Below are 27,352 nucleotides of genomic sequence, written 5' to 3' on the forward strand. Positions count from 1 at the left end.
AGCGAGCTTTTCCTGGTAACGTCAGAGCGTTTAAAGACTCGACACTCACCCTCCCTCACCTGTGCTCTCATCCTCACATCATCACTGGCAGCAAGTTGCTTGATCTGCTGCGTTACCTGGTACACAAGATCTCTGTCCAGTCTCACACCACCCGGTCACCCATTGGCACTGCCAGGATCCCGCAGGTGCTGCCAGTCTGGCGCACATCCCTGAACCGGCGGGGCTGAGCATCCCCGTGGGGAAGAAGCAGCACACCGGGAACGTGGCAGAAGCCCAGCAGGACCAGGAGATCTTACAGAACACAGCATCACCTAAGCAGAATGCTGTAAGTGCAGTTTTATGTCCAGGCCCAGCCTAAGCCATGAGAAGGGCTTGGTTTAATTTAGGTGCCGTATGTAGCTGCTCATGTGGCTCTTATGGGTTCATCCTCCAAAAGAGAACGAGTCTCCTGATTCAGCAACACTCAAGCTTCCATGTCTTCTGTGCCACCTTTTACACTGTCTGCACCACCACTTGCTCCCTTGTCCACAGACAGGTGCTTCTCCCTGCTGTTTAAATTCTACTGGATTAAAGGACAAAAAGTCAGAAAATGAAAACAGAAGGTGGAGGCCTTCCCAGGCATCCCGGTTTTCAGATTACACCATTAAGACTGACAAAAATATATTTTTAGAGCCCAAAAAGTAGACAGCATGACATGTACTTCCTCACAGATTATTTCTCTATCCTCCGTCCTTCTCAGTGTCATTGTGGGACAAACAAATTCATTTCTGTTACCTTGATCCAGCCCCTTTAAAGCAAGTCACCACAGGTAAATGTGAGGAACTGCGACAGATTTTTTTGAGTGGCTCAGAAACCGGAACTGGGCAAAAGTTCAATCATTTACATCAAAGGCTTCAGCAAGAATTCATATGAATCCTTTTCTTTTGTCACGCTTTTGACAATGTTGAATTCCATGCACATTCTTGCAGAATCACTCTTGCTGAAACAGCGCCTGACATTGACTGAAGTGCTCCGTGGGGATTTTCTTGATTGCATGTTTACTCTTCCTCTTTTCCCTCCCATAAATGCTAGTCTGACATGAATGTACTTGTGAATAGCTAGTTAAAAAAAGGTGAAAAATGGAATAAAACTTTTTTTTTTTTTTTAACCCTGATTCGCTGTGGATGTAAGTCGAGTGTCTATATTTGAGTACGTAGGGCTGACTAGGACAACTTAATTATCTTTGGTTATATAAAGGGCCATTACATCTCAGCTCTAATTAGGAGGCCAAATGCTGACATCTCCTACCCCACAGAGATTAATGAAGTATTTTCTAAACATTTTGCTACTTTCTCTATATGACTGACTAGAAACAAGGACTTCATTAGGCCTTGCCTTGGTGGGTATGTCATGCCGGAGCAGACAGCAGGCTGGCAAACCCTTATTTCAGACAAAGACATTGCAAGGGAGATGTTCCACAACTTCACAATTTTTTTTGAAATATTTTGAAGACTTTCATGGTCTTTCTACTGTGTGGCAGTTGTGGGGAATCTCTTGAATGGGTAAAAGGAGCTGCTAGGAGAGGTTGGCAGATGGTACAAGCCAATACTCTGTGCCAGAACAGCTGCACTGGATACAGATGTCCAAAGGGAAAAGGTGTGAAAACCAGCTGCAGTTACCAACGGACCAGTGAGGAAGAGTTTGTGGTAGAGAAACAGAAACACAGAGAACTGTGACCCATCTGAGGTTGACCCAGTATTTTGCAATAATTTACAAAACCTGGAGTTATCTCAAAGCACTAGGGTTGAAAAATCATTAGTCCATCACACAGGACTTGATATGCTCCAGGCAGATACAGAGGAGACAGATGAGCATAGAAAGTTGCCTCCCCCTTGTACCTTCTCTTATCAAGAAGAAGGATGCTGCTCTGTGCCAGAAAACACGACAGATTTCATTCCTCTTCACATTCAATGCAATTTTCTCAGAAGAACAAACAATGCGACAGGCCTTATCTCATCTAGAGATTGCCTACACGATAAATCTGTGATTCTGCCTTGAGTCTTAAAAACCTTGCTATAGCCTCTCTGCTTCCAAACACACACATTTCTATCTGTTCTTAGCCCTACCAATAACTTTCAGCTCTGCCTCTTTTTTGTTTTGGAATTGCATGTAATAGTTGTCTGATTTGGAGCAAAAATTAAAACTGGATTCTTGGTAGAGCTACTAGGGGAGCCAGTTCTCAGAACAACAGAAGGTTCGTTTGTCAGCCCAGTTTGGAAAGAGCCTTTAAACAAAGTACAATATACTCACAACACTGTTTTACATTTAGAAGTAAAGTTTTTTGTATTTAGTAAAAAATACATTTTGTTGGTCCATCAGTACAAAGAGATCTGGGAAATCCATTGCTGTCTTGCACCTATTCAGTTTAGCCAACAACAGTTAAGAAGTATGCTTTTCATAAGCAAATATACAAGATATTGCACTCCTGACCTACTACAGAAAGGGAAGCAGCACATTTTGACTTTCTATCAGAAGCTGCAGTACTATCTCTCTGTTTCAGGTCTAAAAGCATTTACTGACTTCAGAGTGTTCAGTTCTCTTTGGAAAAAATGAGCAAGTTCTAAATGAGAAAGGAAGAATCTTCTATGGAAGAGATTTACAGGTTGTCACAACTGACAAATTTTCAGTGAAAAGTACATTTGCATAGCTACAGATCTTGCAGAATAATTATTTGGTTAGTTTTTGTTTAAACGACTGCATATGCAGGGCATTTTGTGTTTAAAAATGCAGTTCACTCCATACTTCCTGCTGGTTAAAATGCATTTACCATTTCTCAAAAGTGATGAAATGTTGCTGGCAACAGATCTGGTCGGTGCAGCACAGAGGTACGGCCTCCTTGTTCATATAACCAAATTCAGGCAAAGGAGGAGAGAAAAGCACCGTTCTGTAACAGGAGGACCCTGAAGGGTAGAGTGCCTGTCAATGGCACTTCAGGCAAAACACCTGATCTGCCTTTTTCATGGTAGTGAAATAATGAAAGAAATAATTATTTCACTGCAAAAGATGAAAGAAGTGACAGCTGAAACTTACTTATTAAACCCTGACAAATCCACTGCCCAACTTCAATTTTCTAAAAGCATTCCTCACCTTTCTGCCTGCCCAGTGGTACCTCTCCAGATGTCAGAAACAGTGTCGGCCCCTAGAGAGAGCCGTGGCATCAAAGCATACGGTGGCAGCCCAGAAACAGAAAAAGAGTATTTCCTCCAGTAAGTGCATTTCCCAAAGAACTATTTACAGGCATCAGAAACAAAGCAGACATTTCTTTCTAGTGAGAAGCTTCGTGACCATCCAGCTAGAAATTAGTAATTAAAGCTTGAGAAATATTCGAAAGACCTCTTGTTAAAACCATCCTGCTTCACCCAAGTTCTTGGTATTTGGCAGGAAGAGCTGTCAGTTAGCAATAAGGTTCTCACTCACTCCTTTATGTTCTTTCCTCCCTGGATTTTTAATTAAGAGACTGAGAAAAAAAATCATAATGAAAAAAAAAAGAAAACCAAGTTCATGCTTTAAAGTTCATTACTGAAGAAAATTTCCTGTAGTGAATAAAATTCCCTCTCATAAGACAGGAGGTGGTTCAGCAGCAGCAGAAACAGAAGATCTTCCATTTGGATGGTGCGCGTCTTGGAGATCACAATCCCTTGTTACCGTTTCCTCCTCTGCAGGCCTTTTTCATATATGCAGGTTTTCGGACGCAAAGCTGTTGAGGAAAATGGAGTGCTGTTTTAAGACTGTATCTGTATTAACAGTGAAGCCACAGACTAAAATGAGGAAGAAACACGCTCTTTCCATCCCAGAGTGATAGCTAAGCTACTCTTCTCAGTAACACTTCTTATCTTGACAATGAGTGCTGCCCCTTCTTTCAGTCCCATGGAATCACTTCCCTGTGGAATCTGGTCTGAATTCAATGCTGACACTGTTCTGCACAGGAGGTTGGACCTCCTGAGGTCTCCTCCAGCCCAAATCATTCTACAAATCTGATATCGACCACTGCGGCTGATACCAGTACATGCTACAGAGGAGACATGCGGCAAATGGCAACGGGCAACCCTCAACGGATCACACCAGAGGCATTCTGTGCCCTTAATGCTTAGACAATAGATGTGATAGCCATGGCCATGACCGCTGTTCTTTACTGAACATAGGGTATGTCTGCCCTGGAACCCAGGATGTCATTACAACAGGCACAGAGATGTTCAAAACACTTCTGACACAGCCAGTGCTAATACACTAATAACTTTGAACCTGTATTTGTACAGTCAATGGCATTTCAAGTCCTTCTCCTACAGAACTGTTACTAGAAGCCATCAAATACTTCCTGTAACATTTTCTAGAGGAACTAATTGGAGAAAGTATCATGCTCAGGAGAGAAAACCAATCATGAATATACCATCTTGACTGAGAATTTGTAATGTATTTAGGGAGCTATGCTGAGCAATTTACAATGAATGGCTGGGACTCTTCAGACTACAAATACAATCTACTCTTTCTCCTTGGGAAAAAGAGAAGTTGTCTTTTCAATTACCAGTTTGTAAGAGAGAAGACCAACCAGAAAGACAGTGGGAGGAATAAAGTCAATGTGTTTTCCCCCTTGTTACACTTACCATGATTTTGGATTTGCTTGAGGAGCAACAAGCAGCTAATTCTGAGATACAGATGCATCCTCTAAAGCTGCTTAAAAGGCCAGTAGGGATGCAATCAGCCTATTATTCCCAAAGCTATCTATGAACCTGCACAATTAACACCAGTTTTCAGTTTATCTTCAGTCAGTTTCTTTCCTGAGCACTTCTGTGTATGTGTTGGTATGACTACATGCCACAGCCATCTTTCATTCGTATCATTCACTTTCAGATTTAAATATAGAATAAAAATCCACTAGAGTATGACATTCCTGGTTTGCCTTTCTATGGTAGAAAAAGTAGAGCTAAATATATAAAAGAGGTGCAAATCTCCCCATTTTACCCAGTTTGAGTCTGTAACAATGTTCATTATCTATACTGTCTCTGTAGAAAATGAGCAAAAGAAAACTGTAGAAGACAGAACTAACCCGGATCAGCCACAACCTGCTTCTTTTTGCTGTTTGTGACAATCTCATTTTCATTCATCATTCGCACATCCTGATCTCCCACGTGATTGCTGAAAAGATTAAGATCAGTACAATAGCCAAAATAATCAACATTGTGAAAAGTTATGAGAGTCATGGAAAAGGTTACCAGAGAAGTTATTTAGGTCCTGGGGGCTAGACAAAGCCACATTATATGAGACTACTCAGAAAGGAAAGGCATTCTGTCTGCATCCACCTGAAGGATTTCTTGCCGGCTTTTATGTGGCATTCATTCAGGCACACATTCAAATCTAAATATCATCATATCCACTCTACAGTTTTCATGCCTGCCTACACAGCTTGAACCACATTAACCAAAGTGAGACTTTAAATCAGCGCTGAACAAAAAGGGTATAAAAATCCCTATATGGAGCTTAACACTGTTTTGTAATGTTAATATAGCATTATTTGAAAGTTTTCTGAACTAAACAAAATTAATTTACTGTTACAAGTTTTGTTTACAGGCTGCTGCAAAGTTTTAACAATTTCTTTTTGGGAAAGAAGTACTAACTTCATCGTTAAATTAAATCAGACAAATTACAGATAAAAAATGTGAACCGAATTGAAAGTTAAAGAAAATATCTCTAATAACATCTCCCTTTCACATAGACAAAAACAAAACATCCATGTCTTCAGAAAAAAAAAGTGTATTTTTCCTTTCTCTACAAATACTGCACAAAATAGGTTTCTATTTTTGGAGAAAAAAGCAATGTCTCGCAAACTGTCCAAGAGAAACAGGGGAACCTATACTGAAGTAAATCAGAATTTACACTATTGATGATAACATCAGATTCAAGTTCAGGGTTCATAAAGTACTGAACAGTGACACGTGAAAGAGAACAGGCCAAAATCAGAAGTAACAATACATAAAAGCTCAAGAGCATTTTTTAAATGGAGGACTATTATCCTGCATGTAGTAAAGGATTTGTCTTCTATTGCTGAAGTACCCTATATTTTAGTAGGGTAGTAGGTGAAAAGAAGATTGCAAAACAGGTTAAGAAGAAAGACCAAGAAATCTCCTGCACAGAAGTCTAGAAGAGAAGACCTTGCATGTTCTTGACTGGAAAACAGATCATACAGTTTGCATGACCCCAGAAGTATACCCTGCTTAAAACTAAATCAAAGGATCTATGTTTTGTAAAAATATGTGACAAAAGTTACGTGAAAAAGATCTATGATTACAGCTGGTGCTCCTCTGCTTCCAATAAAGTAACTTAACTCACAGAAATATGTTACGCTGAAGAAAGTAAAGGTTCATTTCTCCTCCTCCTCTTTATATCCCACTGAAAAAATTCTCAAAACTCGTATTTCCTCAAGACATTCTCAGTTTAGTTTCACTTGAAAAATTGTTTACCTCCCAATTTTACTGTGACAACACAGACACTTGTACACAAACATGATTCTAACACAACACATCCAAACAATAATAATTTATTGCAACATCTGACAAGCACCAGTGGCCAACAGCCAATACTTTAGAGAAACAGAGGAAAACAAACCCCGTAGGCAAATGTGAATTTCTGTTCTTCATCAGGACAGCTTATGTTTCTTCTACTTACTGCAAAATATTTGAATATGCCTCTGAATGGGTCATGTGCTATTCTTGAATGCAAAACTGTCGTCTTTTTTTCCAAGTGATGTATGTGCAACACATTCTACTTGCTAGCTGTGCAATGTATAAGAAAGTGTTTATTTCTGTAAGCTTTCAATTTTTTACTTTTCAATCTCATTTAAAATAAATTATTCTTTCAATCTTTATTTTCCTTGCTAGGGACTGTTTTTTAGACTCTATCAATCCTGACCTTCTAAATATAACTGCATTTTTTCACTGCTTTTCATCGTATTTTCTGTGCAATTGCCAACTTAGTGGTTTCAAAGTGTCATTCCTTTGAACACAATTCATCTCTCATTTAAGAAGTTCATTATTTTAGAACGTTTACAAAACAGTAGAATTCTGGTTCCTTAATTAGTATCTGTGCCAAACCAGAGGACTTTCTTTTCTTTACTTCTGATGTTTTGTTCTTTTTCATTAACTTTATATTTTTATTTATTTTTCCTCTGTGTAATATCATTGGGATTTATTATTTCTTCTGTAAGGAAGCTTAACTTTTTTCTTTTGTGTTTATTACTATAGGCTTCCATAAAAACATATGTAAACATGAATCATGAATCCCAGAAACTGCTAAGAAATGCTTACAAATAAAGCTGGCAGTTTGTCCTAGTATCTAAGAAACTATTGGTTATTTCTCATTAAGTGAGGCGGAGTATGCTTTGGAAGGGAATTTTCTATAGCAATATACATATTGCTGACATTAGTTACATAAAAACATTTTCTGAAAACAAGATTCTTTCCTCCAGTCAAGATCCACTCACATACCTAATAACAGTTCTCTTCTCCTGAAGGCAAATCTTCTCATCATCTGTGAAGAGAATGGTATGATGCGGGACCACTGGATCACAGGTTGGCAGGATGCCTGATACTACATGGTGCACCATATCCAGAACGCCATTGTAGACAAGCAAGTCATCCACCAGAAGCTAAAGATATTTAAGAAAGAAACAAAACATGTAGAAATCAGGCACTGCTTTCACCACTTGTCTCTATCAATTCACCAGAAATTATTTGCCCTATTTGTTCCCCAAGTCTGGCCATTAGTTTAGCTTTTGTTCCTTAAAACTTCCACTTCTCTCTATTTGCTGCTGGGTTTTGATTTTTTTCCCCCCAGGTTTTTGTCTTCTCACTGATGTTTCAAATGCAGCTTTCAAGTAGGCAATTAAAAATGTATTTCATATTTTACATAATTGCCATTCTACCAACTAGAGTGAATCACACTCAAATCTAGGAATTAATGAATCTCACCACACTTCAGCTGTCTAAAACTTGGGTTTGTAGTTTAAACTAGTCTTCCAGGCCTGCTCTACACTCAGTGGAAAAAGGAAAGCATTATTCTATCTTAAGACAATTATCCAAGAAAAATATCATATAAAGTGTTCTCCCCCCGGACAAGAAAGGGAGAACAGATGACTGGCATAGATTAGTCATTTTAATACTAAATGCAGAGTTAAATGAGATGAATCCCATCCTTTGAGATTATATGGAATCACACTTCAGTAAACTGTGAAAATAAGTACAGAAATCAAGTAGGCTGACTCACCAGAACATACAAAATGCATCCAAAAATTACTTACACCAAATTCTTTCACACCTCTCTGAGGTGTTTTGGCATAGTTCCATAACTTGATCATTGACACAGTAGTAGGTACATCAAAAATTACATACACCCTATTCACCTGTAAAAAAGAATTAATTTATATTTAACAGCACAAACTGCCCAAAGAAATTAAATTCTCATGCATGTTGCATCAAAAGGGGTGCATATTTAAAGAGATATAGCTAGGAGACAGACAACTGATGCGAGGGATTTAAGTTCTGCTATCATCTCTGCTGATAGTTCACAGATGTTGTGCCTACCCCAGCACTGCCCTCGCACACGTAAGTATAACTCCTCAGAGCACCTACCCCGAGCCTGCCATCCTGGGCAGTCATGCTGCTAATCAGCTGGAGGAGAGGTCGAGAGACACTTTTGACGACTATTTCACATCAGACATGTGCTTCGGGATATGACAAGCTGGTGTCTATTCCATTCCCCCAAATACAAATGGAATCCACCTTTCTATTTGCAAGGCTGAACTTTCTCCTGTACCCTCTGACTTTGAAAGCTCTTGCACAAGTTTTGCAATTTTTGTCTGAGGTACAGCAGTAGGAATGTAGAGACAATTCTCTAGATGCTTGCTAAACAACTACTGCTAGAGGTGTTACTCATTTCACTTTCAGTGACATTAACGTCAAGATGTAAAGACCAAGGATTAGGCTGTAGGAAACCAATCTTGCCTGTTACAGTTAATTCAATGTTATTCCTTTTATGAGCTACTAGATCAATTTTGGGCCAACATATCTTCAGCTTCATCTCTAGCATCCTCTGAAGTTGTAATCCTCTGATGCACTGGAGAAGATAACTGTTAGTTGTATCACATCACTATGCTCTTTTTTTTTTTTTTTTAAACTGAAGAAAAAAAGGGAGATGCGATCAATATAAATGTTTCTGCCTGTGATTTTCCAGAAGACAGTCTGGGCATAGCGTTCGATGGCAATTGCTAGTCTCACATCAAATGATAGATTTGATGGAAAATACATTCAAACAAATAAATAAAATTACAATCAGTAACAGGAAACAAAGAATTCCAATTGTGCTTGCATTAGTAATAAATTTGCAAAAGACAAAAACCACTTTTAGAATTAAAAAGGAAGATATATTTAGAAAGGAAAAGAAAGGCTGTAATATAAAATTTCCTTAAAGCTTTCGAACCTTCCAGTATAGCACAAACTTAATTCAGCTTTCTAGGCAACTGGCATGTTTCAAAGCAGCTTAGCAGTGATGATGTAAGTATACACAAGCTTTGGATCAGCATCCCAACTACAGAGGATGATCATGAATAGGCTGATCACTTAATCCATTTGCAATTCCTGGCTGTACAACCATACCACGCAAGAAAGAAAAATATTATGTGGATCTTGAAAAGGGGTAATTTGCTACAGTTCAAGGACAGAAAGCATCATGATATTGCTTACTCTTTCCTCTTGCATAACACACTTTATCAATTTACCCTTTTTATACTGCTACCTTATGTTTTTCTACAGTATTTTGGTGTCAGACACAACACCACAAAACAGCGTATGCATCTATCTGTGCTGGAACTCCAGGTACTGGTATTTTCCTGTTTGTCAAAATGAAAGAGCCTCTGCGAGCATGTCTTTCATAAGGACATGAGCAAACCCAGACTCACAATGTTATAATGGATATCTGAGCATCCCATGAAATTAGTTACCAGGATTCAAGATGTGGGATCTACACAGTAGGAGCCTCAAGCATTAATTACATAGACCTTCCGTTTTCCTAAGCAATGCAAGTGGTCAGTATTCCCAACTATACTTAAAATTGTTATCTTTATTATACCCACTGCATTACAACATACAATGATACATGAAGTATTTTCAAAATTGACTTAATTCTTTGCTTTTAATATTCTAATCAATAACTCTAACATATGGAGTAAGGATTTTTCCAACACAGTAAGCTACAACATATCACATGTCAGGTTTACATTTTGTTACTTTTGAAATCCATCCTCTTCTAAGAAATAAACACATCTTGATGAAGTTCATAACAGGCCCCTAAAAAACGTCCTCTCCTAAAACGAAGTCAGAACTCTAAGTTTATCTGCTCTTCCTGTTTGTAGATTTGATATCCCATAATTTAAACATGGTGCTTCTAAAAGGGCTGAATCATTTGGGGCCTTAGGACATGAAATACTAAACCTGTCATCTCTAATTTATGAATTTGAATTCAACACAGATAATGAGATTAAAAAAATTCTCACTGCTGGAACAATATTCATTGCTTTTTGTAAAAACGAATTTAAGATCCTAGTCTGCTCCCATTTGAAAGGTGTTTATTGCACAGAACACACATATTAAACTCCTTTGTCAGTATCTTTATCATAGTAACTGAAAAAACATCTAGCCTTGGAAATTCTTCTGCTGTTGCACCATGGAGACAGGAGGAGATTACAAACCTGGGAAATCTATACTGCTGCTATCTGTGCAGTGAAGAGAAACTGGAATAAAAAGAACTTCTAAAAGGCACTGATTTAGCATCATTTACTAATATCAAATTTACCTAAGAATTATGTATGCTTCTCCTTTCCTTTATGCTTCTAGCTACATCTACGCACATCACTAAAATGATATGAAAAGAGAAAATGTACCAAACCAGGAAGAATGGGTGCAAGCCACATATGTCTGCCATCAGTTGTGTCATTTACTCTGTCAATTAGTTTGTCTGGAGTTCGGATGTCTCCAGACACATCTTCTAAAATGTTGACACTATCTGGAAAAGCAGCAATATCTGAAAAAAAAACTTTAAGCGCAAACAACCGAAAAGAGCATTTCAGAAACAGCATATTTAAAAGCTCACGCTTGCTCTTCCAGGTTCCATGAGCAAGTATTCACCATTACCACAGTAAAACTTAAAAATACTCTGAGCACTTCACATAGGTAGATGAGAAGCCTGGAGGCACATTTTTAAAAGCAGGACAACCCTTATAAATTCTGGCATTCAAAAAATTATTTTTAAAATAGGAATAAATGACCTAGCTGCATTTATTTTCAAATACGTATCTTTGACTTCATGGACAAAGTTCCCTCATCAGGAACATGCACCTCCCAGCTTTTTTGTGACGAAGCCCCATTTTCTTAGAATGAACTTGTGAAAACTCCTCATATAAAACATGTCTCAAGAAAAGCTTCCTTGCAGGAGGTAGCCATCTATCAGATTAGCTTTTGCTTGAGTTCCTCAAAGTTTCTGATAAAAAGCAGTAATTGTTTAATAAGGCCTTCTTTCAGTTCTTTGAGAGGGAATGATTAAACCTCCTATTGAACAGGCTTTCTAGACAACTGCTAACCACATTTTCTCTATAAGAGAACATTTGTGTAAAAAACATATGTATGTTCAAGACATGCAAAGGAATGTGAATGGATGACACTGTCTTCAGAATTATAAATCCCTAGCAATCCAGTTTGAGAGACACTAACTTCCCCTTCTCCTGCTTTCTAAAAGGCCTCAGTCTGTAAGTATTTATAAAGAATTTAAGTAACAACATGGCAATGCCTCAACTGTTTAAGAAAAGCTTACTCCAGACTCAGTACTGAACTATCACATCTAGTACTGCACTAAGACAAATATCCTCTTTTGGAGATCCTAATATATCTAAGCAACGCTACTGTACAGGCAGAAACAGGCCATCATTCAAAACAAGCGGAGGTATCTTTACCTGGCATTGCATTGTACTGTAAAGACATACCATTTAAAACCCAAGTTAAAGATCCTTTGTTCTTAAAAACAATTTGTTACCACTTTTCAATTTCAAAATGCTTCTTCTCCGTTACAGATGTTTCAACTGCATCATGTATCATACAAGATACACAATTTTTTTTAAAAAAAAGCTTTTATTACCTATTTCAATGCATCCTCTATTTATTAGGCAATGAGGATCCTTAGAGATGTACAATTCATACAGCATCCATGGTTTTTACCCTTCCTAGTTGGCTAAGAAACTGTTTCTTCCATGTGACTGAACTACGTGAATTGTATGTTGGTGTATGAAGCTTTTAGCTCTTAAGAGACTTCAGCTGATACAGAGCACTGAAGTGTAACCCTGATGACTATGAATCTTTCAAACACGCCCTTTGTTCCTGCTGTCGGTTACCCAGGGAACACTGTATCAAATTCAAAGTCTCAGCCCTTATCTTCAAGACAGGATCGGATGTCTAGAATAGCCTAAAGCTCCAGAACAAGAGTTATGAAAAATTTCTTTCTTGTGGTACAATGAAAGATTCCGTAACAAATAACTGAGTTCAACCTTTCCTTATGAAATTATAACTCATCAAACTTCCTGGTACCTCCACACCATAGAAGAAATAAATGTTGATAGCAAAAACACCCATATCCTTCTTAAGCTTTCCCTTCTCTAACCTTGCCTTGCTTTGCTGGCGCATCCCATTCAGAGAAGAAATGTTCTGAAAGTATATTGAATGCATTAAAAGATGGAAAGAAGTATCATCACACAAATATAGAGAAGTACAGCCAGAGTAATCATAGGGGATAAACCGGCAATTTGGAAAAAGCAGCAAGCAATGCTATATGATAATTTGCCAGGGAGCAAGCAAGGATAGAGGCACTTGGTCATTAGAAGGATACTGTTTTCCGTCAGTACGATTTGGTCTCCGTGTTCATTGAACAACTCAAGTCCATTCAATCCAATGTAGTATGGATCGCCCCAACTTGTCAAAAGCTGAAACTGGAAAACAACTGAAAAGCAAAAAGCTGTTAAGGAAAATTTCAATACTGATACTTTGTCCTAAGAGACTATTTAAGTTGCAGTTTCAAAAATTATTGTGCAGCCCATATCTCTATGTCAGACACTCTTATTAGCAGTTTACAGGAGCGAAAAAAAATATGTTTTTCACTTCTGACTTTACTATGTCTTAAAACTCTCTGAATAAAACTATTTTAAGAGAAGAAGACTGCCTTTTCTAACACTGATAATACATGTAGAAATGATCATCTGCAGGTGACACAACTAGGCAGAAGTCTGTAATTGTTTACACATATACAAGTTCATGTATATGTATGTTCATATACGTTCTTCCATCAGATGAACTACTGAATCTTTTCAGTGTGTGTCTTACCTTCTTGTACACTGCAAGTTTTTAACACCACAGCTCCCATGTGGAGCCTTAACTGCCTTAATGTTTCCTGAATGTTCCTTTGCCTGGTTTTGAATTATATGGGTGATAACTGGGCAGAAAATACTCCCCTACACTGAATGGCACAACAGGTAATGATGGAGCCTGTGCTGTCCATTTCTGTAATGGAGCAGTCATTTGTACCTCTTTGCTCTACCCAGACACTGATTTTCATGAAACCAGCAGGAACTTCATATTGCTGAGACTTCATTCTCTCCACACTTGGTTAGAATAATCTAATGGATTTAAAAAGCCCATCAAATAGATTGATGACGTAACAGTAAGTATTATCAGAAAAGGCTGTACTTATCTAGGAAAACCTAGGCTTAAAAAGCCACCAACATAAAGAAAAATGGCAAAAATATTACACAGTTCTGGTCAACTTTAATGAAGATATAAAATGAGACAAACGTTCAAACATACGCAAAAATATGAAGACTACTTCTAGCTTTGATAGGCTTGCTGGATACTACACTAACTGAGCTTTAGCTCTAGCTTGGGTGGATTATAAAAGGCAGGCCAAAAAGCTACCAGGATATCTGAAAACAGTTCATACATATGTTATGTTTTTATTTATTTATTTATTCTTAATCCATACTTAATGGAAGCCTTTCTCATATTCTTGCTATCTTGTTAATTTCTTAAAGCACCAAAACCTGTTGGATTCAAAAAAGGTCAGGACTGATAACCACAGTATATAACTAAAATATTCTACATAACAAGTAAGAAAACGACAGAGAAGGATACAACCACATGGCATTAATGGTGCTTCATAGTCCATACTAGCTTGTTCCATTCTCTTTGAAGCAGTCCTGCCAAAAAAAAAAAACCCAGACAAAACAGTTTCTTTATGCACCTTTGGCTCATTCAGAAAAGAAGAGAACAAAACCAAAGAACTAAGCTTTCACAAACACCACCCCCTACCCCACCACCTGCAATTATGGACTAGCTTGTCCTCTAATCTCAATGAAATCTTGTTAACAGTATATAGTTAAAACCCAATTAAGCATTTTTCTCCAAATGCTCTGTATTTTCATCCAGGTGCCTCATACAACTGGTTTCAACAGAGAATATGAAAAAATACTAAACAGTTAAGAGACATTGCGTGGTTCAGATAACAAAAACATCCCAGTTTACCTCCTTTGTACTTTATTAGTCAGCTGGGGCTGCAGATAGTCAAGAAAGATAATTTCTTGGGCAAAGTCAAAATGGCAGTTGCCTGGTCCCTTGCGGATAAGAAAGCCTTCTGGTGGGGAGATGCTGTGACCATCCAGCAACACATGCACTACCTTAGCCTTGTTTAAAATAACATAACATAACATAAGATTACATGACATGAAATGATATTACATAAAATAAAATAGATCCAAAACAATTGCATTCACTTCACAGGCTGAAATCATTTCAGTGATTTTGTTATATTTGTTTCATTGCTCTGTAGTATGACTTCCTTTGGCAAAAACAAAGCCCAAACCAGCAGATAGCAGTTGCAGCCTGTGGTATGCAATTCAAAGCATCACAGCTGACACTGATGGGGATGGGAGAGGTGAGGATTTGGGGGAAAAAGGGAAAAAAAAAAAAGTATTGAAGAGATCCTTCAATTACTGGGTCCCACTAGATCTCAACAAACTGAAGCTTCAGGTTGTTAAGCACTGGAACAGGCTCTGCCCAGGGAAGCGGTTGAGTCATCATCCCTGGAGGTATTTAAAAGACATGTAAATGTGGAGCTTAGAGACGTGGGTTAGTGGTGGGCTTGGCAGGGTTAGGCTTATGGTTTGATTTGATGATCTTAAAGGTCCTTTCCAACCTAAATGATCCTATGATTCCAAGATTCCTGAGCCTGCAGCAATACATACACACATCAACAGAATGGACAGACAGCTTTGAGGCCAGAACATGTCACAAAGGTGATTTGAGGAGACAGTCATCATGCACCTGAACACACTGCTAGATCAGGTCTGATTGCTCAGCACTGGCTGCAGCTAGCCTTTAAAAAATCATATAACTTGGGGGTCTCTCAAGAGCAGTTTCTTTTTGTATCTCTGTTGCATTTAGAGAAAGTCAGTGTTTCACCAGTTCTATTTATCTTTGTGGCAGGTGGCACTTGGACTTTCCAGGATGATGCAAACTCATCTGCCAAGCAGTCCTTATGCAACCTAAGGGCATATGAATAAAGAAGAGGTACCCATACCAGGCAGAAAGAATTGAGCCTTGTCCACGTCATAGATGCATGCAGGTTTTATGCAATCTCTGAAGATTAAACTAAATAATTCAGGCATACTTATTCAGATGATGCAGGAGTTCTGGCCCCTTCACCCTCCCCCATTAGCACCATCTGGTGTATGCATGATCCCAGGCACATAAAAATTCAATCATGCAGCAATAATTATCACTGCATCTTGCCCTGAAATATGTTAAATATAACTAATGTTAAAAACAAGCAGCATTTATTGCACTGAGTCTTCCACTAACTACTGGTTAAGGAAGGAACGATACCTGTAAAACATAACAAGATGACCTTAAAACTGGCACTGTGATTAAAGCTTGCTGATTAATGGACTGAACCAAAATTGTTTCACTTAGTTAACAAAAGACTTAATTTAGTCTAAAGGTAATATGAGTCAGTTTTATAATCTTTGGATTTTGTACTGACTGATGTATACGTGATAATTTGTGGTTACCTTAGTTTTGTAGCCAAATACTTAATTTTCATTATTAGGATTTCTATTAAAAATCTATATGCAATATTTATAGTTAAAATTCCCATTTCAGGTGTCTATCTAAGGAGAACTTAAAAACATTCAGTGTTTTCTGTAGTCTATATATTATTATTTGCCTGATACTCATAACAGTTTTCATACTTTTTCCATTTGTAAATGATTTTTTTATTCAGTTACAATTTCAGTAACTTACACATGCAATTTCCCAAAAGCAAATAATTTTCAGTATTTTTTTTTTTTTACACAAAATTTTTCTTATTTGCAAACCTTAGGTATTGTACTAGACTTAAGGAGGTGCTCAGTTCATTTTCAAACAGCATGAAGATTAATTAGGAGAGAATGTGTGAGTACCAAGCATGGAGAAATAACGATTTCTGGTTTCGCTTTTTATATGCTTGGGAGCAAAGAAAGGAAATATCTTTTTCATATCAGAAACCCTTCTGCATGCTACTTTCCAGCTGAATCAGTCTGCCAGGCTAAGGAGAGGTAGTGAAAAATCCACTGAAATACACTTTAGTTTAGGAAACACGTATTGAATGGGAAGTCTAGAGACTTAGAGATGAAATCTTACCTATTATACCACAGCTGCTTATATTTATGTGCCCTTACAGCCCTCATTTCTAAGTAATTTTCATCATCTGAGAAGGCACTCAACCGTCACACATAGCATTTTACAAATCACATAACAAAGCTTTCACAAGGTAATTTTTCATACAGCTGGAAATAGCACGCAAGCCTTCATTTTGACAGTTCACTGCCATTACCCTCTCATTCTAAAGCTGTGAATAGAAGCCACCAGTCTACAGCTGCCTGGCAAAAGCATTATATCTCATACCCAGGACTGTTTCTTAGCAGGAACAGCAATACTTCAACAGACAGATGTCATGATGCCCTAGGTTTGCAGTCTAAAGCCTCTTTACTGTGACCCAGCAGATACCTTGCATCTTCAGTTTCCCAAATAATTTATTTCATCCTTTTACAGGACTGAGGGATGAACTCCTCATCTAAATTGTAAGCACTAACTGTTACAGGACTTCCAGGTGTGCCACCTGCATGCACACTTCATCAGACTCACCTCTTTTTTCTACCTAGCAAAGTAAACTGTGAAAATATACCTTCCCTTCTTTCTTGGTTTGGCCTCCAAAGACCAAATTCCATGTTAGGGTTTAGGGATTTAGCTGTTTCTTTTCCTCCTTTTAATAACTGTGACACACACACAGTTTGTTGATTTGGTATGAAAATTCATGTTCAAACTTTTCTCCCCTGTTCTGCCTTGGAGAAGCTTGGGCTTACAACAGTAGTCAAAAACATTCCACATCACCACCTAAGAGACAGTTCTTCATATTGCATTTTGTACACAGAATCACAGGAAGATTTAGGTTGGAAGGGCCTTCTGCATGTCTCCAGTCACAGCTCCTGCTCAGAGCAGAGCAGCCTGAATAGGTAAATCAGGTTGCTCTGGGCTTTGTCAAATTTAGTTTTGAAAGTTTCTTATCACTACATCCTGTCCCAGAGCTGTGCCACTCTCACAGGGAAGAGTCCTTTCTTTATGCCAAATCATACCAAGTAAGTAACAGATTGTTGTGTTTTAACCCAGCAGGCAGCTGAACACACAGCCGTTCACTCCCTCTCTCCAGTGGGATGGGGGAGAGAACTGAAAAAAAAGGTAAAATTCGTGGGTTGAGATAAAACCGGTTTAATAGGACAGAAAAGGGAGGGAAAATAATAATAATGATAAAAAAATATACAAAAGAAGTGATGCACAATGCAATTGCCTACCACCCGCTGACCGACATCCAGCCAGTCCCCCAGCGGGGGACTGCCACCCCCCAGGCAAGTCCCCCCAGTTTTATGGTTCAGCATAAAATCATATGGTCTGGAACATCCCCTTGGCCAGCTGGGGTCAGCTGTCCTGGCTGTGTCCCCTCCCAGCTCCTTGTGCCCCCCAGCCTGCTCGCTGGCAGGGCAGCATGAGAAGATGAAAAGTCTGAGACTTGGAGTAAGCACTGCTCAGCAACAACTAAAACATCGGGGTGTGACCAACATTATTCTCACACTAAATCCAAAACACAGCGCTGTACCAGCTACTAGGAAGAAAATGAACCTCATCCCAGACAAAACTAGGACACAGATTTTACTAAAAATCCCTAGTTGTTATACAGGGGTTATGTTTAGATGGGCAGCTCACCATGCTCCTGAACCCTCCCATGTGTCAAACATGTTGGGTTAATGCAATGTATTACAAAACCAGGTGCCGTATGTTAAAATCTGTAGATCATTTGTGGCTTAAATTAAAGAACTTACACTCTGGCCCTCTGGGAGTCTTTGGCCAGCCTTTGGCACTCAACACCCCATGCTGATACTAAAAGATGACAGGGCTCTGTTGTGGAGAAGAAACACCTCTCCATGCATTTATGTAGTTTTCATATTAAAGCAATTCCTGGAAGGTAAATTTACACAAAGAAGCAGTTCTGCCACTTTTGCCACTATCTTGCCCAATCATATGAAGGATCTGTGCCTCCAACTTCAATTCTAAAATTTCTTCCAGAACTTTAGTGACCCTTTTTGTCCTTGTCCTGTCTCTCCCTGGTTTAATACATACCAACATTTTTCTTCTTATCTACTGACTGAGTCTAGACATCAAGAATGCAACAGTTACACATGAAGGGGAAGATCTGGAAACAAATGGATTCCTAAACTGTCTGTGCTGTGAACAGCAACTACTTCTTCATTATCATTACAAGCGTACGTATAGCTTCTGAGAAAAACCAGAGAAATGAGGGACAGCAAAACTCAGAGTGCCAGCAAGATGTAACATGACCTCTACCAGGTATCAATTGCCAGTCAATTCCCAGTATTCAATAAGAAAAAAAATACAAACCAAGCTATTTGGAAAAAGAAGAGAGGAGGTATGTGAGACAGTTTTAGCTAAACTACTTCAGCCAAACCGTTTGAAGATGTCAGCTTTCCCTAATAAATGTTAGGGTTCTAGAGACTCTTCTTGCTTCTTGGAAAAGACTGATTGACTGGCCTTCTGTAACTTACCTAAACAGAATTTCTGTTAGAGAACCGTCTGTGCTCTCTCACTCCCTGTGTTCCAAGAAATAAAGAATCATATGGTAGGCCTAAGTACTAGATACCGAGGGATACCACTTCAGAATCATGTATTTTGAAAATAATATGTGCTGTTGTATGTGTCTCTTAGAAAAATCAGCTGTGAAGATTTCTTTAAACTATCTCTGGCTTTTTTTCAATATTTGCTGTTTGTGGAGACAGAAATGCATTACACCTGCCACAAAATTCAGACTCAGACAATCTAGAAAGATTTATGGTGTTCCATTAAGGCAGCTATATTCATTTATCACAGTACCAATTTTCCAATGCACTGTCGTATATTTTTGCTGGCAGTGCTCCTTTTCTTTTACTTACCCCTCTATAGGTATCCTCTGGAGATTTATTATAGTTCCAAAAGCGAAGCCCTGCAATACTTTCAATTTTATCAAAATGGATTGTGAGCAGATGATCTTCTCCAAAAGAGAAGGGAACAAGCCACATATGGTCATCTTCTACTGTGATATTAGTCCCATCTATTAACCTTCAAAGAGAAAAATCCATTAGCTGCAAAAAAAGGAAAAGCCTGCTTTTCTCATGAAAATCAGGTACTTTACTAGGTGTTATTTTTTTTCTAGATCCTGCTTCCAGGGCTTAATGTGCCCATGTGTACGCAATTAAAAAGCACAGTAAACATCAAAAATAATATGCAATTGCTGAACTAAAGACGTGGGGTGGGGTGGGGTGGGGAACAGACAGTATTTCCTTTAGTTGGGTCTCCCTGAGGAAAAACAGAAAAATCCTTAGGTTTTCCCTGTGTGAACAGGAGCCGGTAGAGGAAAGCTCAACTACCTTTGTACCAAAATGGCCAAAGGCAAAACTCTAAGGCCCAGACACAATATAATTTATTAATATAGTACCATGCCTGAACTGGTGTGTGTTACTATGCCAAAGCAACCACACCGAATCCAACAAGTTGCTGGATGGTAGCTGGATAACCCAGAGAAGGAGCAGAGTTTCTTCACATCCTTCTTCATGCACACAGGTTGGCACATTCCTACTTTTCCAAAAAGCTTTGTACCAGGATGACAATGTCTTTTCATAATAGCACAGACTTCAGGCTGACTAGATAAAGTTAATTCCATTATTTCCTCATTTTGGAATCCTGACATTCTCCTACCACAAACTACAGCATACAAAGATGGAGTAAAGGAGAATATAAACTAATTGTCCTCTGTAATTACTTTGGTACACTGCCCTGTGTACTTACTATTTATTTAAAAGTTTAATGGAAGAATGAGTGCCAGACTTGGCAGTTCCTTAAAGAAAAAGATTTGAATAATTACCCTTTCAGAGAGGAACTGATTAGGGAGCCCATGAGAGAAGATATAATCCTTGACTTGGTCCTGAATAGCACACAGGACTTACTCCAAATGCTAGAGCTGAAGAGCACTGCAGTGCACTCAAATTCAACATGCTTGCAGAAATATCAAAAGTCAAAAAAGCCCCTATTTCTTGTGCCCAAACAGGTTTTTACACAAAAATGATGATGTAAAAAAAAAAAAAAAAGAAAAGGCAACAAAATAAAATAAAAACGTTACACACAGCAGGGAGAATATTAAGGGATATTATACTGGAAACACAGAAAAATGAATCCCACTTACTAAGAAAGATGTTAGAAAGAGGGAGGACTTGAAAAATCAAAGCCAGCCTGGCTCAGTGGCAGGATAAAGAAAGTTATTACACGCCATCTTTCAACAAAATTCATGATCAAAAAACCCTAAATGGATAGGATCATAAACTCTGGAAGGCTAAATGCGTATGCACAGGCCAAAAAAAGAGTATGAAGGCTAGCAAGCAAAAGGTACCATAAATAAAATTCCTCAAATACATCAGGAGCAGAAAGCCTGCCAGAAATTCTGTAGGATCAACAGATGACTAGGCAGTAAAAGGAGCATTCAGAGAAGATAAAACACCAACAGAAAAGCTAAATGAATTCTTTGCATCTGGGTGCATCACAGTGGAGTATGGAGAGACTTACAGAGACTCCACCACCAGAAACTCTTCATCACAGGGGATCTCATGGGATGATTTCTTAGATCTTGACGTCTACAGAAGACTTTTTCATACAAATAGGCAGAAGAACCAAGGAATTACATACAAGTAAACTTGACATCTGTATTAGTCAGATTGGCAGAAATTACAAAGAACTGTGGATAAATACAGCATTCTAAGGAAGACTCAACAAAGATCTTGAAAAGAGAAGCCCTAATTCATAAACTTATTCACAGACCATAAATATGCCAGAGGACAGGATTACATCTGAGAATACCCTTTAAAAATGGAGATATGACTTGGAAACAACAGGATGCAACTTCAGTAGCATCCAAATGCTGAGTCCTCTCCAGACCCATAGCATATGATTTCTGTACTGCTGCCATTCAGGAGGTACAAGTTAATTTGAGGAAGTATACTGTCAATGAATAAAACTTCATTTTAATAACAAAAAAAATTTTACAAAAGCTGCAGAATTGCCAAAAGAATGACACCTTAATACACCCTCACCCTTGGCTAACTTGAAAATTTGTCTTGAAATCATCCAGAAATCCTGCCTAAATATCACTGCATATGCACAGACAGATGCTACAGAGCACCCACATTTCTGCCTGGAAAGTTGTTAGCAGAGATACCAACTGGGCATATCACAATCTCCTAACTCAAACACAGTCTTTTGGAAACATCTTATTCATGTTTCTACAACAGGCTGTTCCCGAGTAGCATTCCAAGAATGAGCAGTGACGGTATGAAAATCATGTTCACATTAACATGTGTTAACATAATAAAAGCTTATATAATTCTGTCACTTTAAAAAGTCTCATGTAAAATGCTAAAATTGATAAATTTCCAAAACTATTGGTGGAAACAACAGGCACAAAGAAAAAAAATAAAAGAAAAAGAATGGTGCCGAAATGCTTGGACAATCTAACTCTTTTGCTACTTACTTTTCTAATGTTCTGGAATCTCCTGTATACTCCGGAAGATCATTTAAGTCTTGGGGTGAAGCAGAAATCTGTTCTGTATTTATTTGTAATGCATGACCATTCTTTCCTATCACTTCAAATCCTGTCAGTCCAAGGTAATGAGAGTCTCCCCAGGTCATGGTAAAATTCAGTTGCAGGCCTATATAAAAGAATATAAGTTTAATATATCTATACACATACTTACTAGTTTGAAGTAAGGAGACAATATAAGACTGCATGCAAGCCCCAGTGATTAACATTATATGTACTGTGTTTAGACTAAATAACTTTATATGCTGTATTGGATATGTCCTGGTCTGCACACCTGCCTCCACATGTATTAGACCCCTTTAGTGGGGCACCAACATCTTGTTCACTTGTAACTGTACAGCTCCTGATCAAGCACATTACCAAGTGTCTCATTACTTAGATTGTAGACTGACGGTAATTAAATGATAAATTTAAGCAGTTACATGAAAGATTTTGTGATTATGCAGACACAGAGAAGACCTATTAGTCTGAAGCCTATCCATCATCTTTTGCCAGCTAAGTGACTACATAGATTCATATAAATCCAGTCTCTCATAAATCCATAAATTGTCAGAGAACATCAACTCATAGTTGGTTTACTAACGCATTTAAGTTACTATCTTCATGTCAGAAGTGGACACATGGATGCATTTTAGTGGAACAGCATTAGTGAAAACAGCAATGTTGATTAGCCTGCATCCCCAGAAAATAAATACAAAAGAAAAACTGGGCAGACAAAAGATTGTATGTGTATCTTCAGATCCACCTGTTTCACACCTTACTGAAAAAATATAAATAGCATATACAGATATAACAAGTAATATTTCAATCTGGTCAGGTTCCGCAAAAATCTATCACTGTAAATTAAAAACATCTTTTGTTTCACACATTACAGAAGCCCAGAAATAATCAGGTTGGATAATGTGTAAAGAAGCACCAGTAGTCATGATGCCCTGTAAAACAAACAAGCATTAAACCTATTAAGCCATCCAGCCCAATTACCTCTAAATAGCCGTAGCAATTTACGCGAGACTAAGCCTTGATATGCACATAAATTCACTTGGGTGTAAGATCTCATTAGCATTTGCAAGGACGCTAAGAAATAAATAGTTCTATTAGCTGACAAGTCTGGAGCTATGGCTACATTGCTATTAGACGCTATTCCCAAGGCCATTGCTAAAACGAAACTCAGTGTACGAGCATGCAAGAGTTCTCGTATATTTAGAAACAAAAGGGAAAAGACTGAGTAAAGCAGCTACACACAAGGTTTATTATTCACATCACCATGCCAATGCCTTCATAGAATCTCAGATTGATGCAGGGTGGAAGGGACCTCTGGAGGTCTCTAGTCCAACTCCAAGCTCAGAGCACATCCGTTACATCAGGTCTCTTGGGAGCTTATCCAGCGGAAATCTGAAGGTTCTCAAGGCTGGCAGATTTCAAAAGCTCTCTCAACCCTACCCTCAGGGTGAAAAAGATTTCCTAATACCAGTTGGCAGTTCTTGTCTTCTACCTCATTGACTCAGCTGCCTCTCAACCCGATCCTATGTCGATGCCTGAGAATGGCCTGGACCTCTCCTTTCTATGCCCTTCTGATAGGCTATAGGTAGCAAGAAGATCTCCCCTCACCTTATCTTCTCTTCTGCAGGATGAACAAACCAACCCAGCCCTCCCACGTTTCTCTCACATGCCAGGTACGCCAGCTGCCTGACCATCTTGGTCACCCTCCTCCACTGGACCCACACCAGTAATGTCAAATTTCTTCTTGTTCTAGGGAGCTCCATACCGAACCCCATACTCCAAACGCAGCTGCACACAAGCAGAATCCCCTTCCTTGCCCTGCTGGCTGCACTCTTATTTTTGCATCCCAGGAGGCAGCTGGCTGCCTTTACTGCAAGGCGGCACTGCTGGCTGGTTCAGTTTGTGGTCTTCGAAGGACTTTAGGCCCTTCAATGCAAAGCTGCTTTTTTAGCTAGCTGGCCCCCAGCCTGGCCTGCAGCACACATTATTACCTCCCACACTTTGCACTTGCCCTGAACTTCATGAGGTTACGCTGGGTAACATGTTACCATTTCTCCAGCTTGCTGAGGTACCTCTGAAGAACAGCCTTGCCCTCCAGCATATCAACCACTCCCCTCTGCTTGGTATCACCCACAACCTTGCTGTGACTGTACTCTATCCCATCAACCAAGTTCTTTCAAAAAGAAGACACTGAGCAGTGCAGACTATAGTAGTACTGTTCCCTGAGGGACACCTCTAGTAACTAGCCACTAGCTGGACTTCGTACCAGTGACCATCACACTCTGAGGCACTATTTCTCCTTTACATCATGACTGGCAACAGGATGAAAGAGATGAAAACTACCTACAACAGGCCAAAGATATAAATCCTCAGTGACTCCATGCACAATTTATTACCAGGATTCCCAGATGAAAAGGCAGTACTGATCCTAAGTTTTGCACAATTTCCAGTAATTTCCCAAAACAAGAAGCAGCAAAAGGACTCTCACTCCAGGTCTAAGGGACCACCCCACAAAATAAGAAGAACAAGGAACAATATACACAGGCAGGGCAGGGTATGCAGAAATCATTGGCAAAAATGAGGCTGTAGCCTCTAGTTGTTTTTGTGCAAGGTCATTTACATAGACAGGCCCTTGTAGCAATTAATGGCGGTTTTTTCTGTTTAAGAGACTAAGTTGGAGTTTGTTTTGCATTTCATAAGGCATGGAAAGCCTCCCTTAAATGCAGCTAGCTTTCTTCAGCTCTTTCCCTGCAAGAACTCATAGAACTCAGGACCTATGTGTGATAGGGACAAGTTAGTCTGATTAACAATGTCTTGTCAGTGTCACAAACTATACCTGCTGAGCTCTGAATCACACCCTCACTACACTTTTTTCACCCACTTTGAGAAATGGGAGGAGGGAAAGGCATCTTAAGTTCACAGGTATGAATTGCTCATAGACATGCTCATAGATAAAAAGTTCACAGATCCAGATATCCTTCATGGGTCACAGATCACAGACGTGTGACTAAGGCACAGCACTGTGTATATTTGCAGAGAGCACAGCACAGGTTGCTGAGGACTTTATGCCAGGCCCAAGAACCAGATTTCTCTTGTGCTGGTCGAACGACCAGGAGCTGATACCAAAACCTCTGGGCTGTCCAGAAGTTCTCTGGCAATAACTTAAAGGCCCACATAGATCTGTTTTTGTACAGGATAAAGAAATCAGGTACTTTAAGTATGGATATAACATTCTGGTATAGCTTTACTGTAGGGTTTCCGTTGCCCATCAGATCTGAGAAATTAAGTCAGTGTACAGAAATATGTAGGATTGGGAAAGAATTACTGGGTAAGGGACACAGCTATTACAAATCCCATTCAGGGACTAGGCAAACAGCTAGTGCTATTTTTCTGAGATTAAAAGCCAACTGTTACGACATAATATTCTAAATGCCATAGTAAACAAAGCTTCTGCCTTAAATATTCAATTACTCTTCTTTATACTAGACCTGACATCTGTCACAAAGTTCCGTACAGCTCTGACAAATCAAATCCTCCTTGATAACATGTTAAGGGGGAGGGAGATTAAGCAAGAAGTAAATGTAAGAACTTACATTTTCCAGTAAATATTCCTGATTCCTTGGGTATACATTCAGAGAGAGGGTCTGGCTCTTGAACCTAAGAAGTAAACAGGTGCATCATATACATATAACAGACATACTGTTTATAAAGTGTGTGCGTGTGTGTGGACTTGTCTGTTTCTTTAGTTTTGGGCAGGTTTTTTGCATCCAGCCTTTTGTATATCAATCTCCCCTTTGCCCCACCATCCAGGGTGTCCTGCAAATAATGGGAAATATGCCCCAAAATGTAGATCATAGGGCTCCTTATAAAGTCAAAACTGTTAGGGGTTTTTTGTTGTTAGTGCACACTGAAGTGTTAAACAGGAGACTCCCTAGTGTGGGCTACCTGTTCTCAAAGAGGCTGAAATTCTTAAGTCAGTCTCACTTACCTGCAGACTGCAATTAGCAACTGATAATGTGCTGTATTTGTAACACATGGCAAATATGTTGCAGAGACAAGAAGAACCAAGAGGCAGAGCAAATAAGCAAACTTGCCCAAAAGCTTACATTTGTTCTTTGACAATACTAATTAATAATAGCCTATGTTATTCAAAATGGCAAACCAGAAAGTGAATAAACAGATGACAAATTCTGCTGATCATACTGGGGCAATTAGGGTAGTAAAGACAACTGCAGAGGTTGCAGACTGACTTCATTTCATTGAGTGAGCATGATGAAATGGCTAATTATATACACTGTAGGTAATTGTAAAAATACTACATATGATGAAAACAATCTTTACAGATACAGTACTGGACTCCAAACAAAACAACAGCAGATTAGAATGAAATCTTGGCATTATTATAAGTAATCCTACAAAAACATCAGTTCAATCCTCATTAGTAAGCAAAAAGCCAAACAGGAAATTAGAAGTCCAGACTCATTCTCTATAGCTTCATTCATCGTTAGAAGTAGACTTCCTGTCATCCAGAATACATCAAATGGATCTACATTGTGCCTAAAAAAACCAAAAGGCTTGTCAACGCTTTTCTCCTACTGTTATATTAGAGCTGTGCAGGATAACCATTGACATCCTGGATCTTATATGTGTATGTTCCCAGACTGCAACATATTCCATGTAGTAGCAAATGTCCTTGTAATTAAGTGGATGAAACTGAACAAGAAGTGTGCACTGAAATAAACACACACAGACAACCTAGAGAAGATGGAAAAAACCCTTCTACTGGGGGTACCTGTCCTGCAAAACTGTGACTCTATCTTAGATACTTGATGCCTTCTCCTCAGAACAACTTCAAAAGACCAGCCTGGGAATTAAAATTTGCAACTCCACTGAATATCAAAACCCATGGACACAATAAAGCTAGTGGTTTTATGGAATGCAGAATAACGCCCTCCCTTGCAGGCAGTAAACCATCTGTGCCAAGCTACCTTATTACCTTTTCTCC

The 27,352-nt window shown here is 38.9% G+C and overlaps 1 protein-coding gene across 4 annotated transcripts in view; it reads right to left on the minus strand.

Annotated features, from left to right (window-relative positions):
- Window positions 1-714: 714 nt before the first annotated feature.
- Window positions 715-27,352, minus strand: part of LOC121088031 (katanin interacting protein) — a 65,921-nt gene continuing 39,283 nt past the window's right edge. For 3 of the 4 annotated variants that reach the window (XM_040593628.1, XM_040593629.1, XM_040593627.1), the window contains 11 exons: window positions 25,941-26,004; window positions 22,279-22,456; window positions 19,655-19,820; window positions 14,643-14,800; window positions 14,253-14,317; window positions 12,958-13,068; window positions 10,967-11,106; window positions 8,330-8,431; window positions 7,518-7,678; window positions 5,084-5,172; window positions 715-3,736 (listed from right to left, as the gene is read on the minus strand). In XM_040593628.1, the coding sequence (XP_040449562.1) occupies window positions 3,681-3,736; window positions 5,084-5,172; window positions 7,518-7,678; window positions 8,330-8,431; window positions 10,967-11,106; window positions 12,958-13,068; window positions 14,253-14,317; window positions 14,643-14,800; window positions 19,655-19,820; window positions 22,279-22,456; window positions 25,941-26,004 (1,290 nt within the window). In that variant the 3' untranslated portion in view covers window positions 715-3,680. The remainder of the gene's footprint in view (window positions 3,737-5,083; window positions 5,173-7,517; window positions 7,679-8,329; window positions 8,432-10,966; window positions 11,107-12,957; window positions 13,069-14,252; window positions 14,318-14,642; window positions 14,801-19,654; window positions 19,821-22,278; window positions 22,457-25,940; window positions 26,005-27,352) is intronic. The other variant, XM_040593630.1, reaches the window with a different exon arrangement.

This window comes from Falco naumanni, chromosome 4 (assembly GCF_017639655.2).
Source record: "Falco naumanni isolate bFalNau1 chromosome 4, bFalNau1.pat, whole genome shotgun sequence".
NCBI lineage: Eukaryota > Metazoa > Chordata > Aves > Falconiformes > Falconidae > Falco > Falco naumanni.